The sequence below is a fragment of the Etheostoma spectabile genome, chromosome 17 (assembly GCF_008692095.1).
Source record: "Etheostoma spectabile isolate EspeVRDwgs_2016 chromosome 17, UIUC_Espe_1.0, whole genome shotgun sequence".
Lineage (NCBI taxonomy): Eukaryota > Metazoa > Chordata > Actinopteri > Perciformes > Percidae > Etheostoma > Etheostoma spectabile.
In genome coordinates this window covers 10,281,914-10,297,071 of record NC_045749.1, presented here as the reverse complement: position 1 = coordinate 10,297,071, position 15,158 = coordinate 10,281,914, and the positions used below count along the sequence as shown (strand labels likewise).

Below are 15,158 nucleotides of genomic sequence, written 5' to 3'. Positions count from 1 at the left end.
TTTTGAGCTAATAAACTGTCTCCAGTTTACATAATATTTACCCCGGGTTTATAGGTCGGGTAGAATCTATCGCCGTTGATCCCTTTTGTTTGTTTAGCTACTGCTTTTAATATTAACGGTCTATGGGCTGTACTAACGTTACAGCTGTACCGCGCTAGGTTTACGGTAACAGGTATATCTGGTAACCCGGACTGCATGGCTGTCAAACTGGGTAGCTGATAACAACCGTAGACAGTTAAAGAAAGAACAACACACAAGCCAAAACACAAACAGGCATTAGATTTCAAAAGGAGAAAATACTGGCATTAGCACTGTTGTCAGAAAAGATATAGCCTATCTCAATTTAGCATGTTTTTCTTAATGATGACGCAATGGGGTCATTTTTTGATTTATGGCAGTATTACACATTGGACGTAGCCTACCTTTAATGACTTGCCTGTAAAAATAAAGGTAAAAAAAAAAAAAAACCTTAGCTTGACATTGAAGTTTGAATAGTTCTATGAGAGTAACCTAAACTTTCTGCCATTTTGCTCTGATAGAATACATTATACAAGAGTGGAGGCTAATGTTTTCTTAAGCTTTACAGTTTTGCTTCTTCTCCTAAAATAAACATAGACATTTGTTTATGTAACCTGAACTGCGCCCATGTAGTTGTAGCTACTCTTTCGGGTGTCTCGGGTACGGTTCTGGCAATGCTAGTACCAAATTATGCAGATTTCTGGAAGGAGGGGGCTGGAGGCAGGGCCAGCGGAACGCTACGTGTCTTGGAAGTCCCTTTTAAACTCCCCTCGTCTTCCTCGATTACCAAATTTTCGGAGTTTACAACTCGACTCCCTCATCCAGGCTGTGTGTGAAGCGGCCCCAGGCAGCCCCGGTGTTCAGCAGTCCGTCGGCGGTGATTCACTCGTGCGATATGTCCGGAGTGAAAAAGCTTCGTACGGTAAGTAAATGTGGACATAACGGGGGAAAAAAAAGAAACGACTGGACATTCAAGCTGTCATCTGATTAGCCCTGAAATGTTTGTTTCAAAAGTTCAGCCAAGTACTCGCAAGCCAGCCAGTTTCCGAGATGTAGCTAAAACTCCCCCCGAGCAGTTAGGCTATGTGTCAAATTAGTATTTTAATACGCAGTAATAACACGCTGACCATCCGCTAGTTCTCTTTGACGACACTCCGATGCACAGGAAAAACTGTGAAAAGTAGCCTAGCGTCAGTTGATTACGTTTTCCTTCAAAGTCCTACCGGCAACCCTGCATTGCTGCTTTAAAATATTATTTTCTGCAACGGCTCTTTCACTTCTGAACCTCTGTAATGTAGGTGTGAGGGTTACAGACTTTCCTTGACTCTGAATAGGCCGGTTGTTTTAGGAACGTATCCATGTCAATTCGGCCCATTCATAACAGTGAGGGGGAGAAAGCTTTCTTTAACTGTCTATGGGAGAAAGAGGCCAATGTGAAACGGCAGTCTGATGCCCAGGAATGCTGCTAACTTGGGGGACATGTGGAGTCATGGGAATGATTTCAAAAATGTGATACGTGAGAATAACGAGAAACTTGTATAATCTGTCATCTCAAAATTACATGCGTAAACCTGTTTAGTGTCTTTATCCATTATGACAGCATTTGTCCCATAAGCGGTATTTTGTAGATACCACCTCAGTGTGCACCATTAATACACCATATAAACTCAGATATCAGCCACTATTTTGATAACAAAAATGTCTGAGTCACTTTTGTTTTAAAGCACATATTTGCTGCTTCTTAAAGCTTCTTAAATGCAAGTATTTGCTTATTTTCTCTTTCCACAATTGTGAATTGGATATCTTTGGGTTTATAGACCGTCTATTGGTTAGAATGATCAATTTCAATATGTAAAGGTGGACATTTTTCACAATTGTCTTAATTGTATGACAAATACAAAATAATAATTGAGAAAATGACAGACCAATTGACGATAAAAAAAGAATCATTAGTTGCAGCTTTACCAGTGATCTTTGTTAAGTTACCAAAAGTGTAATTATTACTTTGATAAATACATTATTGTATGTATGCCTTCAGTTGAGAAATTTCCGACCACTTTTTATTTTTTGTAATTTCCTGAGAAAGAAGAAGTAAGCTGATATGTTGGTGGAAGAATAGTGCTATTAGTCTATGGGTGTGGGTGTGTGTACATATATACAAAAACTTGAGGCTATTTGTCATTTTGGGAAGATTATCAGTTGAGCATGTATGTTCATACTGCTTATAAGCTCTGAGCAGGAGCTGAACATTTTTTACAGTCATGGCTGTATTAGAAGATGTAAAAGGGCTTTGTCATGCAGATTGGCAGATGTAGACAGAACTGTTTAGAGAAAGGTTATACTGTAAGCCTTGGGGATAGTGATTAAAAAGAGGATGAGGAGGAGGGGGAGGGGTGTGAGTATGCAAAAAGTGCAGCAATGGGATGGATGTAGGGAAGAGGGGAAAGTGGGTCCAGAGGGCGAGCGTGTGGGCACGAGCACTGCCACATCATCGCTGGGCTGCAGGCAGCACACTGGACACATTGTCCAGTCAGTTGTCTCCCTCCCTCCATGCCTCCCTCCTCTACCATTCCCCTCTAGAAGTCAACACAGCCCATTTATCCACAGCCTGGTCCACAAAGTCACGGCAAGTAAAACTAGTCACGCTAAGCTGAACTGAGTGCTAATCACTATGTAAAGTTTCACATCATGTTAGTTTGCATGATATGCCTACGTCTTTACATTTTAGACATTAGCAGCCTCTTTGTTTCTTATGTTAAAAGAGCTATTCTTTTTTAATATATCTTTCTGTATTTATTGTATATTTCATATTAATGTTTGACATGTTTATTTATGTATGCACCAACCACCAAGGCAAATTCCTTGTACTGTGTGACTTACTGGGCAATAAATCCCTTTATGATTCTGATACAGATTGTATTACTTAGATAAGGGAAGATGGCTTACTGCAACCAGTCTAGTCCTCTTTGCATAATTTTTTTTTTTACATCAAGCGATTGTAAGTAACTCTTCCAGAAATACTTTAGTTTGCTTCTGTCTGAGCATGTGTTCTTCTATTTCAGGATTCAACAGGTCGACCAATGTGGTGTTCCAGGCCCACCATGTCAGCCGGAGCAAGAGAGGGCAGGTAGTGGGCACCAGGGGAGGCTTCAGAGGCTGTACCATCTGGCTCACCGGTGAGTCCTTACAGTCTTATATGATATCTGTCTATTGGCCATGAGGTGGTTTCGTTCTCTGCTACATAGGAGTTAATCTGATATCGACTGTTTTTAAAACAGTGCTGTCATGCATGTATGTCTTGTCCTATCACATTTTCGGTCCAGGTTTATCAGGTGCCGGGAAGACTACCATCAGTTTTGCCCTAGAGGAGTTCCTCGTGTCCCATGCTATTCCTTGCTACTCACTAGACGGAGACAACATTCGACACGGCCTGAACAAGAATCTGGGCTTCTCTGCGGTAGACCGCGAGGAGAACATCCGTCGTATTGCTGAGGTTGCCAAATTGTTTGCAGACGCTGGGCTGGTGTGCGTCACCAGTTTCATCTCTCCTTTTGGCAAGGTCAGAAAACATTAACAGTTAAAGGTATATGCTGATTCATATAGCTGAAAACATCTAATACAGTGTTTGATAAAATGTTGTTATATCCCAAATCAAATGTACCAGCAGTGTGGACTACACATCAAACCTTTAAACTGTATTCAAATGTAATAAATGTTCTATTTTCTTCCGCAGGATCGTGATGAGGCGAGGAAGATCCATGCAAGTGCTGGGCTACCATTTTTTGAGGTGTTCATCCACGCTTCTCTTGAGGTGTGTGAGAGCAGGGATGTAAAAGGACTTTATAAGAAGGCTCGCGCTGGAGAGATCAAAGGTCTGTTGGACAATGCTTACCTCAGCGAACTTTCTCCCATGTCTTATATGCTGCCTCTCTCTGGGTGATGCAAGTAATGCCAAGCCCTCAACACTTACCTCATTCAAGTAAAAATGAAATATCAATGCTAATGAGGTTTCAATGACATTTCATTGTATGGTTTCACATTTGTTGCCAGGTTTCACTGGGATTGACTCAGAATATGAGTGTCCGGAGGCGCCAGACCTTGTGTTGAAAACTGGAGAGCTCTCAGTCAACGAGTGCCTCCAGCAGGTGTTGGAGCTGCTCAAGGAGCAGGTGGGTGTATCATATGTATCATATCATATCTCACACAAGCCTTTATCAGGCCATACATTTCTGTATGGTGTATGATAGACATTTTTTCTGTGTACAAGACAAAGTTGTGTGTTGTGTCTTAAAGCACACCGATTTCAACTGGTGTGATTAGGAGGCTACTATGTGAATGGTATGAATGTCAAATGTTCTCCCAGTACACGGAATACGTTATCCTTTTTTAAACAAGGAGCTTATATCACAAAGCAGGTTCAATATAGTCAGGGATGGGCTGGCTTTCTCAAACCAAACAGTGTTTAAATACTAAACTTGAAGAGGATGTATTGTTGTTTGTCAGTCCTGGATTTTTCTGTCCAGCTATGATGATGATCACATGAAAGATGAGGGGGTTGTAACATCTAACCAGTGGCAGTAAACGTCAGGGTGACCATTAGACGGTGTTTGGTTGCTCAGAGCAGAAAAAACATTTTTTCTGCTGATAGAAATTAAGTAGAGCATATGCACACAATTTATCATATAACATACGTATGATATCAAAATAAAATTAATTAGGTCTAAAAAAAAGGATGTAGAATATAGTGGGGCAGTTAAGCATAACGATAACGATAACGAAGTAACACATATGAGACAGATGTAGATTTACATGTTGAAAAGATAATAGTTATCGGGGCACTGCAAATTTGGCATCTGGGGGCCATGGCAGCCTTTATAGGATGCCTGAATGTTTCAGAAAAATGATTTTAAGAATTTTATTCAAGACATCTTCATGTTTAGGGGTGTTTTTTGAGAAAAAGGAGCATGGTCACTTTAGGGTAAAATATCACCTCCTTGCTGTCGTGCTGAAATGACATACAGATACATCTATGGCAAAGCAAGGTCTTCAGCTTTAGATCTCTTGTTTACAATTATTAGTAAAAAAAAAAAATGTTCTTACCAAAACTGGAAATGCAGTTATATGCAAGCCACCATAACAGGATTTGCCCTTGCTACTTCATGCAGCCTTGAGGAGGGTGATAGTAGGATGTTACTTATTTGTACTGTAGATTCAGATGTTAGGCTAGCTGTTTCAGTGGTACAAAGTCTTAAAGGTGCTCTAAGCAGTGTCACACGTGTTTTAGGCTAGAACATTTGTTGTCCCATACAACAAACATCTCCTCACTATCCACAAGCTGCCTGTCCCCAGAACACACTGTAAAAAAACGCAGTCTCTGTACATAGCCCAGGGTCTACAAACAACAACAAAAACAAAATCTTCCAACTGCTCCACAAAGCATTCACAGTGTTCCAGCTTTCCAGCCAATAACTGACAACAAGGATTTGGGAACAGGGGGATGGGGGGATTAGTGCGCAGAAGCGCAGGGGCAAGCTAGTCTTGTTTTGTTTGAAAATACTTCTAACATCAAGAAGAAGTAACGTCACCCAACATCGCTTAGTGCACCTTTAAAGAAGGAACTGAACCTTGGCTTGCATTTGGAAAATGCAAACAGTTCAGAAACTCTTCCAACACATAATATTCCAAAGGGCCTTGGATCTGTAAAGGCATGTGCTCTCCCAATGTCTCACGCTAGCACTGGGTGTGACAAAGTGTCCAGGTTTGTTGGTCATGGCAAAAAAAAATACAAGGTTCTGCTATTGCAGAAGCCTTGTTGATTTTTAGTCTTGCATTACCAGACCTATTTCCACAACGCTGCTGAGGAAGGTCTAAGTAGTCCATACGGCATTCCTGGATAGGAGAAAAACAGTGCTTTGGTTTATTGGCATTTATTTAAACCAATCACAATCATCTTGGGCAGATCAAACTGCCGGACGAAATTTCACCAACCAGTTCCATTGTGGAGCAATATCAAGAGGGCAACTTACCAGGCAGGCTGTGTGTCGAAAAACACTACTTCCATTATCTGAATTACCTTCACCAGTAGCTGGGGTTAGGGTTAAGACAGATGAGCGTCTGTATAAACCTCACTGGACCACCCTAGCAGAGGCATCAAAAGCTTGCTATGAGCTTGTAGCATGCAATTGCGCAGAGGCTGGTCTCAACTCTGCAAGTGCAAAGTAGTGTCACTTGCTTGCACAGCTCTGTGTCTGTGTGAAGGGAACTGTGAAAAAGTGTAAACTGAGTATGGTATTTTTTATTGGATAACTTAACCTTTAACCTGGCCACCCTTTTCTATATAATAGATGGCAGTTTCCCAACAAGAAAAAGGAAAACCTTTCTTCTGCAGAGACAGAAACTTTACTTAATGAAATGTTGCTAAGAAGAAGATACTCTTCAGTTAATGACATTGATAGAAATACATTTTACTTTCAAAAAACAAGAAATAAATGCCATTCATTTTTTTCTGCTTAGAGTATAGACCTAGGTCATTTCACAATGTAACATAAGGGAGCATCTTACATGTACTTATCAGTGTAAACACGCCATTGGCAACCATCAAGACAATCAGTGAAACATTCAGGCCTATTTGGTGGACACTTCAAAAAGGTCTTCCATTGCCCTCAGGGGGCAAATTTGAAGCAACCTGATATTTATATCTTTTCCTTACAAGTGTCTTTCACAGATAAGAATAAATAAAAAAGATGGTATTCTCTTTTACTCTGAGGGTACTGTGTCATTTTGACTCAAGGATCATTTATAAACATGCAAAAGAATAACAGATCTGGTCACAAATACAATTTGCATTAGAGTGTTCGGTGTTAACACATCACTGTCATCACATGTTTGTTAACAAAAGTCTGGAAAGACAAGTGTAACCCTGACAACAAAATACTGTTCTTGGGAACAAAACCAATAAAGACCTTCGTAGAAACAAAGTGTACCCATTTGTGTGCTGTCAAGGCTCAAGCCTTGCTGAAGGAAAAGTTACTGATAAAGTTAATGAGTAGCTATTGCCCTGTCACTGAGGCAGAGGTGACTTACTTTTAAATAAAACAATGTTCTGTCAACAGGACCAGTTTGTAAAAATTAGGTAAAGTTAACTCCTGTAGACAGAATTGTAGTTGTGATATTGAAATCCCTCTCTGGAATCATGTCCTGCTCTGTCATCGATACATAAATAATATATATTAAAATATATTTGCAACTGGCTGTTGAGAGATTCAAGCTATAAAAAGTGTCACAGCATGTTATTATAAAGTGCATACAGCATCTGCCTTTTTCACTACACAAACCAAGCTGTGTTTGGTTCACTACCTGAACAGTTCTGACAAGCAGCCAGCTGCTGGTTCATTTCTAGCTTTTAATAGTGACTAATTTACTTCAAAAAAACAGGTAAATGCAGAAAGATACCTGGTAAGATGGAAAACCAACAGGACTGTGGAGGACAAAAAACTAATTAATCTTGGATATAATGCATCACGTTTTAGAAATATAACAAAATGGACAATCTATTATTTTCTTCATTCTGATTCTAATCTCAACATTGATAAAAGTATTCCTAGTAGCATAAAGATTTAAAAATGTATAATGCCCATTTAGGAGTCAATCTCCTGGGCTATTTAGACCTACTATAAACTCATGTTCACTAATGAAAGTTTGAAGGACAAATATAGAAAATATAGCCAAAATATTTACAACTTGAAGAGAACTCAGAGAAAGCAGACCTCTGCCAAGGCCAATAGTCCAGCCTTCTACCACATGCAAATCTGTAACCACAACCATCTGGATATATATTTCCCAAACTATTAGAACCAGAAGTCAGGATGCTTTTAAATGTAATTCATAATGCAGAAATTGAGGGTGACGCTGTGCAACGATAATACAATACTGTACATATAATGTGATAATCAACAACACCTCACCATCTGAATGTCGCTGCTGAATGTCTGTCACCCTGGGTCACAGCTGCAAACAACAGAGACGGCCAAAATCCACACAGCCACCTACAAAGCTGTAGCCAAACCTAGTGGAAAACTTACACCACGCCACTGGTTACTAATGTCTGTGAAAAAGAAATGTCGGTATCCGCCCTGAATGGGTTCTTCCTTGGCCAAAAACTACTGGCCAAATTGAATGTAACTTGATAGAAGGGTGGTGTTATGCTACACCCTCTATCTATCAAGTTACATTCAATTTGGCCAGTAGTCTTTTCCATAATCCTGCTGACAGACAAACAATCAAAACAACAGACGCCAAATCCAAACTTCCTTGACGGAGGTAACCATACCTGTAAAATCTACATCACCCCCTTCCCCCTTTTTCTTTTTATATATTAATATCTATTTATTAGTTTTATTGTTGATGTACTGTATCTGGTGGAATATGCTGCTCTTTGTGTCATTTAAATGCACCCTGGGGATGAATAAAGTGATTTGAATTGAATTAGGTACTAACTGCATTAAGTAATTGTTTAGAGCAAAAATGTTCTCTGATTCCAGCGTCTCAAATGTAAAGATTTGTTGCGTTTCTTTGTCATATATAGTTAATGAAATATTCTTGGGCTTCTGTTGGTTAACTGCTGGTTGGACAAAACAAGCAATCTGAAGATCTCACTTTGGGCTCAGGGAAAATTATGAAGGCCATTTTGCACTTTTTAACCATTTTATACTATAGGAAATAATTGATTCATTATTAAGAAGGCCTACATGACCACCCGTATCCAACTATAATATAGTTATTCCTCTTTTCTCCTTGTTTATAGAATATTGTACCAGGCGAGATTATGGAGGAGGTAAATGAACTCTTTGTTATGGAGAACAAGTTGAATCTTGTTGTGGCTGACGCAAACACACTTCCCACCATCAGCATCACCAAGGTAACCCACCGCTCCAGTATACCGGCTACTTTTTCTGTCACACAGCAAATGGACAAGGGGGTCAATACTGGACTTGGCAGAGAGCTGCTTATGATGAGCTCATAAACATCCCCCACTGTTTGGACCCGTAATGCTCTGTTTCTCTCTTTATTTGTGTGTTCAAAATAAGAAAAAAAATATAGAAATATAAAAAAATAACACCTCCATCTTCAGTCAATTATTCATCCTTGGTTGTGTATGCAACATGTTTTCTCATCTTGGTATGGTTTAGTGAGGAAGTTAATATATTGATCATAAATAATCCAGCAGCAGCAACGTCTCATTCAAACGCAGCCCAATAAGGCTCTCATACAGTGATAAGTGAAACTCTAGCATTCAGCATTCTTACATCCACAATTCATTGATTTTTACATTCATAGTGTAATTACATACTTTTTTGGTGAAAGTATTGATATTTACAATACACTGAATACCATCAATGCAGTTAAATCCACAAGTTAAATGTCTTTCATGCTGTTTAAAATGAGTAATTATTCTTTGTGCACAGTTGGATCTACAGTGGGTGCAGGTCTTATCGGAAGGCTGGGCTAGCCCTCTGAAGGGCTTCATGAGAGAGAGAGAGTTCCTCCAGGTCATACACTTTGGCAACCTGCTTGATGGTAAGAGACGGTTGCTTATTCATTTACTCTTCTTATAAACTGCCAGGACACGTACAGCAGTGTAGCCTTAACCTAGCCGCTCATTCCCTTTCAAACTGATAACCTTTATAATAACATTTCTGAAATGATATCTGTTTTGGTTTACTGGTTGACATCACTGCATCCTCCTTTGTCTCAGGCGGGACCATCAACTTGTCTGTGCCCATCGTCCTGCCTGTTAGCACCGAGACCAAGCAGGAACTGGACGGCTGTGCTGCTGTAGCGCTGGAGTACCAGGGTTCCCGTGTGGCTATTCTCAGGAACCCAGAGTTCTACCAACACCGCAAGGAGGAACGCTGTGCCAGACAGTGGGGCACCACTTGTGCACAGCACCCTTACATTAAGGTGATAAGGCATTCATCAAATGTCTTCAACACACGCAGTTATAATTTCAATGTCTGCAACATGATTGCACTGCAGACAGTAAGATACTGGAACCTACTGTACATGATTATTAACTTCCGCTGTGTCAGTATGGAACTTTGTGATTTTTGGCAAACAAAACGTAAATCAAGCCTCAGAATAAACTTAGTACAATGAAAATGATTTTACATGAAAATTCTTGCTTCAGGTAAATATTTAAGTCCACAAAAATAATTCTCTGTTTATCACCTTGTGCAGATGGTTATGGAGGGAGGCGATTGGCTGGTAGGTGGTGACCTGGAGGTCCTTGAGCGAATCAAATGGAACGATGGACTGGACCAGTACCGCCTTACTCCCCAGGAGCTGAAGCAGAAGTTCAAAGACATGAAAGCAGGTTAGAAAGTCGAAATTACGTAATCACAGAGCAACTGACTGGTAGAGCGCAGTGTGTCCATAGACAATAATAACTATCTATCTAATCTAATCTATATTGGGATCAATTTTATTTTCTATTTCTACAACTTCTAGTGGTGGATCAAATCCAGCAAAGGTGCACCTTTATGCAGATTATAGCATTATTTATACTGTGGCACCATCTTTAAAAGTGGCAATGGCTTCCTTAACAACTGCTTTTAATTTACTGCAGATGTTACTGTTACGTTTAAATCTGGTGCAAGTGGAAATACACATTTTTATGAAATGCTTCTGTGGACTTCCCTGTGTTTAAGGAGAAAAACCCCATATGTTTATTTTTATCGCAAAAGCTTTACCAGGAAAATTACAGCAGTACATATCCAGTTTACTGACTTTTTCCTCTAGTAGTAGTAACACTAGATCATCAGAGAAACGGCTCCTCGTGGTCTTGACTATCCAGACAGAACTAAGTAAATCTGCCTTTTTGTTTCTCACCTCACAAGCTTGGAAAGAGCTGCAAAGACTTAACTTGGAATCTTTACCCCTTCTTGACCTCTTTTTTTTTTTTTTTACACGTCAAAAGAGGCTGAAGAGTGGCCGGTTCGGTCAGTTGGTAGAGCAGGCGCACATATATAGAGGTGTATTCCTCATGCAGAGGGCCAAGGGTTTGAGTCCGACCTGTGAGGGTTTCCTGCATGTCTTTCCCTTCTCTCTCCCCCTTCATATCTGAACGGTCCTGTCTATTAAAGGTGGAAATGCCCAAGAAAATAATCTTAAAAAAGAGGGTAAAGATTCCAGAATGTTTACACAACAAATGTTTTCAACAGGTGCAAGTATTTGCCCTGATTGTTGAGCCTCTGATTTCCATGTTTTGTGTCTGTTGGAATGTTTTAGTATGCTCTTTGTTTTTGTGATGTTATCTGTCCCTGTCTGTACTTCAGTTTATATTAAACATGTTTTGTTTTGCTGGTGATCTTGTTTGACTTCATGGCAAAAGAGCTGTTGTATCTCTGTGGGACCTTTCTGGTTAAATAAAGGATAAATAAAAAAAAATAACAACAATAATGATTAGGGAACACACACAAAGGCATGCCATGTGTTTTACGTAGCCACTTATGATTCACGCAATTCCATAAATAAAATTACAATTGCACCTAGTGAAAAAATGAAAAACATTTAAACATGAAAGCAATGTATTTAGCAGTGCACCATTTGTCTTTCAGACACACTTGACAAAGGACCAGATGAAAAAGTAAAATGGTAAATTAATAGCTGCATGGTGATGTTTGTGATCTGTGGAGACATATAATATCTTTTTTAAAAACACTATGAAATATGATCACCTGTTTTTACTCTCACCCGCTCACTTGTGTGATTGCTGAGTTCAACATTGTGCCATTTATTTATCTGCACCACAATACAGTATGCATTTTCTTAGTTTTGTTTTCTGTATTTTTTGCTGCTCTGTGGTCCCATCCTGAGTTTTGTTATTGGCAAAAGCATGTTTTTCATGTGAACATAACAAAATAGGCTGAAAATAGTCTGTTTTCTTAATGCTCTCAAACCTCATGAAATGACCAAAACCAGCAAGCTGTCTCTAAACATTTTGTCTATGGCTTTCACGCACAAGTTTCTTAATTCTAACTGAACAACTATGGTTTTAAACGGTTCAGAAATATATACATTTTCTTTTTTTAAGCTAAATAATTTTCTGAAATGTCTTGGGACTGTAGTTTGTAGTTTTTTTGTAACAAAAATGACTCAAACAAAAGGATGTAGTGCATTTGTTGGGGACAATATTGTGCTGCAGATTTTGAGTGAGTATTATGAGGCAATAATCTTTGAGATTGTCCAAAAATAAAAAAAAACACTGCTCATGTTTACTCACATTAATGAATTTGTAATATTTTCTGGACAACAGTGGAGCTCTATGACATAGAAGAATGTGGTTTAGTAGATTTTGCTACACAGAAAATACTTGCTAGTGAAATAAATTCATTGTTGATTTTGGTCTTTCATGGAATCAGACTTATCCTTTCACACACATAATAAGCAATTTTAATGCCAAATTTATGAACCAAAGTCCTGAGTTATGTAAAAGGTCGTATGAGCATGTCTGCTGTGACAGCTATTAAAATGCACAATATTCTTTACAGATTTTGGACTGTACAGGGCAGCTGTTGAGCTTCTGTTGTTCTGTTCTGTTGTTGCTTCTTCTGATCTGTACAGTCCAAAATATGTAAATAATATTGTACTGCTCTGCTGCTACTAGTATACTGTAATACTGCTGCTATTACTACAAATACTATGATGTAAACTTTATTTTGTGGTCATCCATGTCGTCTTCCTTAGATGCTGTATTCGCATTCCAGCTGCGTAACCCGGTCCACAATGGTCACGCCCTGCTGATGCAGGACACGAAGCGCCGTCTACTGAAGCGAGGCTACAAGAATCCGGTCCTCCTACTGCACCCACTGGGCGGCTGGACCAAAGATGACGATGTGCCTCTGGACTGGCGGATGAAGCAGCATGCTGCTGTCCTGGAGGAGGGCATCCTGGACCCAGCCAGCACCATTGTTGCCATCTTCCCCTCACCTATGATGTACGGCGGACCCACAGAGGTGAGAAGTAGTGGTGGCTTATTGTTTAGTCAGACATTACGATCAGTCTGGCTTTGTACTCTTCAACCATTTACCCAAGATAACTATGTGTGATTGAATATTAACCTATGTTATCAGGTTCAATGGCACTGTAGAGCCAGAATGGTCGCCGGAGCAAACTTCTACATTGTTGGCCGGGACCCTGCAGGCATTCCTCACCCGGAGACTAAGCAGGACCTGTATGAACCCACCCACGGAGGCAAGGTCCTCACCATGGCCCCGGGGCTCACCTCTGTGGAGATCATCCCTTTCAGGGTCGCTGCCTACAACAAGACAAAGAAGGCTATGGACTTTTTTGACCCACAGCGGTAAGTCAAGAAAAAAAATATTTCTTTAATAAAAAACCTGGACTCTACATTGGTGTCCTGTTGTGAACCCAGTTGCAAGAAAACTGGAGCATATGCAAAGGACAAAGTGCACTGAATCATTAGTGCGCAACACATTTTTCAGACTTGAATTGAAATTCTAAAACAGCATTACATTACATCCTCATCGCACACATTTGTAGACCCAAATCCTTTTAAGCCAAAACATGAAAGATGTATAGGCCCAAATTCTTCAAAACAGGAATTTCATGGTAATGGGAAACCACCTGTGACCCCACATGATATCTTGTTGGCACTACAAGCAGATTTAATATAAATCTCAAGACACCTCCCTCCAATTGGTATTTCTGTGCAGATATAATATTGTAATATCATAATTATGGCCTAATCATATGATTTGTTATTATTATCATAGTTTACAACACTAATAACCTGTCCTGCCCACTCTCTCCATACTTCCTCATTCCTCACTTTCTCAGACATGCTGAGTTTGAGTTCATCTCTGGAACCAAGATGAGGAGCTTGGCTCGAAGTGGAGACAACCCTCCAGACGGTTTCATGGCCCCCAAGGCCTGGAAGGTGTTGGTCGAGTACTACACCTCTCTGCAGAAAGATTCATAAGGCGTGTCAAATATAACACCCACCTCTCCAGGAGTAATTTAAATAGATTCTTGTTTTATCTTATACAAAAATACTCATTTACAGTAGATTTCTTTGAATCATGAGTCATTCTGGTAAAGGTGGGTGTTTTGTCCAAGTCTTCACCAAATCGTAAAAAGTTGTCTTAAACAATTAAATAATTACATTTTGACATTCCTATAAAACTGTGATTTATAAATATATTGTATGTTTATATGCATATTAACTTAAACTATGTATTTAAAGGTAACTTGAGATTCTTTTATTTTTATTTTATTCAGGAGCACATCCCAAGACATGAAATCATTTTTAATATTTGCATATACTATCTGAGGGACGCAAAAAGAGCATTTTATGGCAATAATATCAATGTCTGTCCAGTTATTTGTATGACCTGATTGAAAGTTCCTTGCAGTTGTATCACAACCTTCAGTGCCTCTTTGGTTTACATGTATGAATGTTAATTAATTCATCGTGTCAACATTTCATATTATTGTAAAATACAACATCGATTTTTTTTATAATGTGAAACTGCCTTTCTGTCATATGTCAACATTATAAAACAGAAATTGTTTAAATCTCTTGCTGGCGTATGCCTGAAATGTCTCTGAGATTTGTGTGATGTTATAAAATGGGCATGTGCATAATAAAGACCTCCAATTTTAGAAAGACAAATGCAGTCATGAAGTTTTTTATTATGATGAATACTGGTATATTGTGTACTGTAAATGTGTTTTTTTTTCAGTGATACCTCTGGACCTATATTAACTTTTGTGTGTACAAGGTGCATACTTATCAATTAAAGGTTAAAGTTGACCAAGCAGTGTGGCATTCTGTGACTGCAAAGCCTATAGTACAGTGCTGCCATCTGCTGGCAAGAAGTGGTAGAGGAAAATACTAAACAAGAAACTACTGTAAATGTATGTAAAAGGACACAGTCATTGTGGGTTTCTCTGACCGGAGGTAGGCTTGTAACAGCACTCATCATGACAACGTCTCTAGGTCTAATGGTAGTTATGTCCATATTGATAGCCTTCGGGAAAAAAACTCTGTCTTTCTGTTAAATGAAGGGTGAACTTTGGCAAGTAGCTGTCAGCAGTGGTGATGTTCTTTAAAATGGTTT

General features: G+C 39.3%; 1 protein-coding gene across 1 annotated transcript; it reads left to right on the top strand.

Annotated features, from left to right (window-relative positions):
* Positions 1-693: 693 nt before the first annotated feature.
* LOC116705420 (bifunctional 3'-phosphoadenosine 5'-phosphosulfate synthase 2) lies at positions 694-14,706 on the top strand. The gene is made up of 12 exons (XM_032541595.1): positions 694-940; positions 3,081-3,194; positions 3,342-3,577; positions 3,752-3,890; positions 4,069-4,187; positions 8,822-8,935; positions 9,483-9,594; positions 9,773-9,978; positions 10,255-10,390; positions 12,763-13,031; positions 13,149-13,378; positions 13,876-14,706. Exons 1-12 carry the CDS (start codon positions 709-711, stop codon positions 14,015-14,017), a joined length of 2,049 nt encoding a protein of 682 aa, XP_032397486.1. The 5' UTR covers positions 694-708; the 3' UTR covers positions 14,018-14,706.
* Positions 14,707-15,158: the final 452 nt, after the last annotated feature.